This window comes from Sinocyclocheilus anshuiensis, unplaced genomic scaffold (genome assembly GCF_001515605.1).
Source record: "Sinocyclocheilus anshuiensis isolate Anshui unplaced genomic scaffold, SAMN03320099.WGS_v1.1 scaffold1497, whole genome shotgun sequence".
NCBI lineage: Eukaryota > Metazoa > Chordata > Actinopteri > Cypriniformes > Cyprinidae > Sinocyclocheilus > Sinocyclocheilus anshuiensis.
The window spans coordinates 703,158-706,395 of record NW_015543492.1 but is presented as its reverse complement, the minus strand read 5'-3'; the positions used below and the strand labels follow the sequence as shown (position 1 = coordinate 706,395).

At 33.2% G+C, this 3,238-nt stretch overlaps 1 protein-coding gene across 1 annotated transcript in view; it reads right to left on the bottom strand.

The window, feature by feature from the left end:
* Positions 1 to 3,238, bottom strand: part of LOC107694745 (TBC1 domain family member 20-like) — a gene marked incomplete at its 5' end in the record, with an annotated part of 38,270 nt that overhangs the window by 17,846 nt on the left and 17,186 nt on the right. Inside the window, one exon of the mRNA XM_016494424.1 lies at positions 2,478 to 2,662. Within this exon, the coding sequence (XP_016349910.1) occupies positions 2,478 to 2,662 (185 nt within the window). The remainder of the gene's footprint in view (positions 1 to 2,477; positions 2,663 to 3,238) is intronic.

Below are 3,238 nucleotides of genomic sequence, written 5' to 3'. Positions count from 1 at the left end.
CATTAAGGCTATCTCTATATTTTGGTGCATTGAGCTTTTCTTCTACTCTGATGAGTCCCTCAGTCCCTGCCGCTGAAAAACAGCCCCACAGCATGAGGCTACCAGCACACATTACTTTTGGGATGGTACTCTGCAGGTGATGAGCAGAGTTGATTTCCTTCAAACATGATGCTTGGAATTGAGGTTCATCAGACCAGAGAATCGTGTTTCTCACAGTCTGAGAGTCCTTTAGGTGCTTTTTTGCAAATTATAAGTGTGTTTTCATGTGTCTTCACTGAGGAGAGGATTGAGTCTTGCCACACCGCCATAAAGCCCAAATCGATGGAGTGTTGCAGTGATATTTGTCCTTCTGTAGGTTTTTTCCATCTCCACATATGATCATGGAGCTCAACTAGAGTGACCACACCAACCAAAACCTTTCTCCATCAGTTGCTGAGTTTGGCCAGGAGGCCAGCTCTAGGAAGAGTCCTGGTTGTTTCAAACTTCTTCCATTAAGGGTAACAGAGACTACATGCTTTTTTGACCCTTCAATGAAGCAGATTTTTTTTCCGAACTCTTCCACAGATGTGTGGCTTGACGCAAACCTGTTTCTGAGCTCTACAGGCAGTTCTTTTGACTTCAGTGCTTGGTTTTTGCTCTGATATGCATTATCAACTTTTAGACCTTTTATTAAGATGTGTGTGCCTTTCCAAATCATACCCATTCAATTGAATTTGCCACAGGTTAACTTCACTTGAAGTGTAGTAACATTTACAAGCAATATGAATGCTCCTGGGCTAAATTTCAACTGTCCCAGAATAATTTTAGTTTTTTATTTTTAATAAATTTGCAAAGATGTTAAAAACCTGTTTTTTGCTTTACCATTATGGTGTATGGAGTGTAGATTGATGTGTGAAAAAAGTAATTTAAAGCAGTTTAGCATAAGGCAGCAACTTAACAAAATGTGAAAAAAATGAAGGGGTATGAATATTTTCGCAAGGCACTGTATGTGCATGTGTACACTGTATGCTACAGTATAACAGCACTGGAACTATATATTATATATATATATACTACTTAGGGCTGAACGATTTGGAGAGGAAAAAAATCTAAATAAAATGATTTTTTTTTAAAGATCTCCAGATTTGCTGAGCTTGTTCTTAGGGGGTGCAGAATTGGGCACAAATAAATAAATATAAAATAAGATAAAATCATATTGTGATTATATGCTAATATAATACTACTACTACTACTACTACTACTACTGCTACTACTAATAAAAGTAACAATATTATTATTATAAAAAAATATTAAATAAAATAAGATATTAATATTGTAATCATACTATTGAACTGTAAAATCAAAAGTATAATATATAGTATAGTATAATATATTTTAAAAAAAAGTATTTAATAAAAATACTACTATATCATATATCATATTGTGATTATATACCAATGACTACACAAAAATTATAATAATGATTATTATTACTATTATTATCATTATTACTAATATTAAACATCAAACAAAATAATAAATATATTACTATTGTAATACTATTGTACAGTAAAATAAAGAGTATAATATATAGAATATTCTGTAAAAATTCAAAACATTGATTATTTCATAAAATTAATAACATATCAAACAATAAAATAAAATATTTTACAAAACAATAAAAAAAAATAGATTTTTGAGTATAATTGTAAAATTATACTTAAAAATATCATGTAATGCTTATTTTCTTTTCTTTTCTTTTTTACAGTACAGCTATAAAATAACAATACCAATATTATAGAAATGAATAGTCTTCATTTCTTAATTTTCAAACATTAAACCTTTTGGCAGAAAACAGGAGGAAGCTCTTAAAGCTCCTTTGTTGGCACAAAGTTTATAAACCCATCTCATTACAAATCTGGAATGGTCGGTGCATGTTGTGTTCCCAAATGCATGTTATAAGTGACCCAAAGTCACAATAGTCGCAGAGATGGAGTTTATGTGGAGCATTTACTGTGAAATGAATTGCTCTGAGATCCTAAAAACACCAGATCATGAGCTGCCCAGGTGTAAATGAACACACTGCAGCGCTTCACTCTGAAACATGCAGTGCATAATAAATCCATAATAAATGTTCCTGTGGCTCAGTGGTAGAGCATTGTGTTAGCAGCGCAAAACGTCGTGGGTTCAATTCCCAGGGAACACATGTACTGGTAAAAAATGTATAGCCTGAATGCACTGTAAGTCGCTTTGGATAAAAGTGTCTGCTAAATGCATAAATTATTATTAATTATTATTAAATTATTAATTATTATTATTAAATCACAGCCTTTGCGATTTGCCATATTGGTTATTTGTTTAAAATTCTAATAGTAGTATAAGGGCTGAACGATTAAGTAAGAAAGTTATAGGTACTTTAGAAGTATCTTATTTACTTATGCTTCACTGAAGAGGTAAAAACCTTTGTACAAGTGCGTGTGAGCAGATGTAAGTCTCACATGTTGTGTAGCTGCAGCGCTGCAGACTGGGTCAGCAGAGAGGGCGGGCAGCTGATGAACAGGCTCTGAGCTCGACCAATCAGCGCCTCGTACGGCAGATCCTGAGGCATCTGAGACAGCAGGTGATGAACGCTGGCCATATCACACTCGCTGCTCTTCACTTCCTTCTGTCTGTACAACACAGTCTGACAAGAGAGACAGAGAGACACAGGTCTGTTAGTCTCAGCGTCAGACGGGCCGCCCACAGTCCGTTCACTGACCATCTGATGCATATTGCACAAAAAAAATTACAATTCAATCTGATTGACTGGATTTATGTAACTATATCAGTCCACTAGGACACAAAAGTCATGTTAAAAATTTTAAAATTACACTTCTGAGGAAGAGAAAGTCATTGAAGTAGACATTTTGTGAGGTTTATTATTTCAAAAAAAATATTAGGCCTATAATACATTTTTATTCACTTGGTAGCATGTATACTAGATATCCATGAGCAGAACAATATATTTCACAGTTATATCTGTGACATAATCAGGTGTGTTCTGGTTAAAAAACAAGAAATCAATGAGAAAACCTAAAGTGCTAAAGAAATTAGCCGAAACTTTGTGCTGAACCCCTATTTCTGCCTTATTTATTTGTTTTTTACAGTCTTCAAATTGTTTTTTTTTTTGTTTGTTTTTGTTTTAAGCATCAAAATGAGTCTGTTCGATTTATACTTTAAATTGTATATATATATATATATATATATATATATATATTTG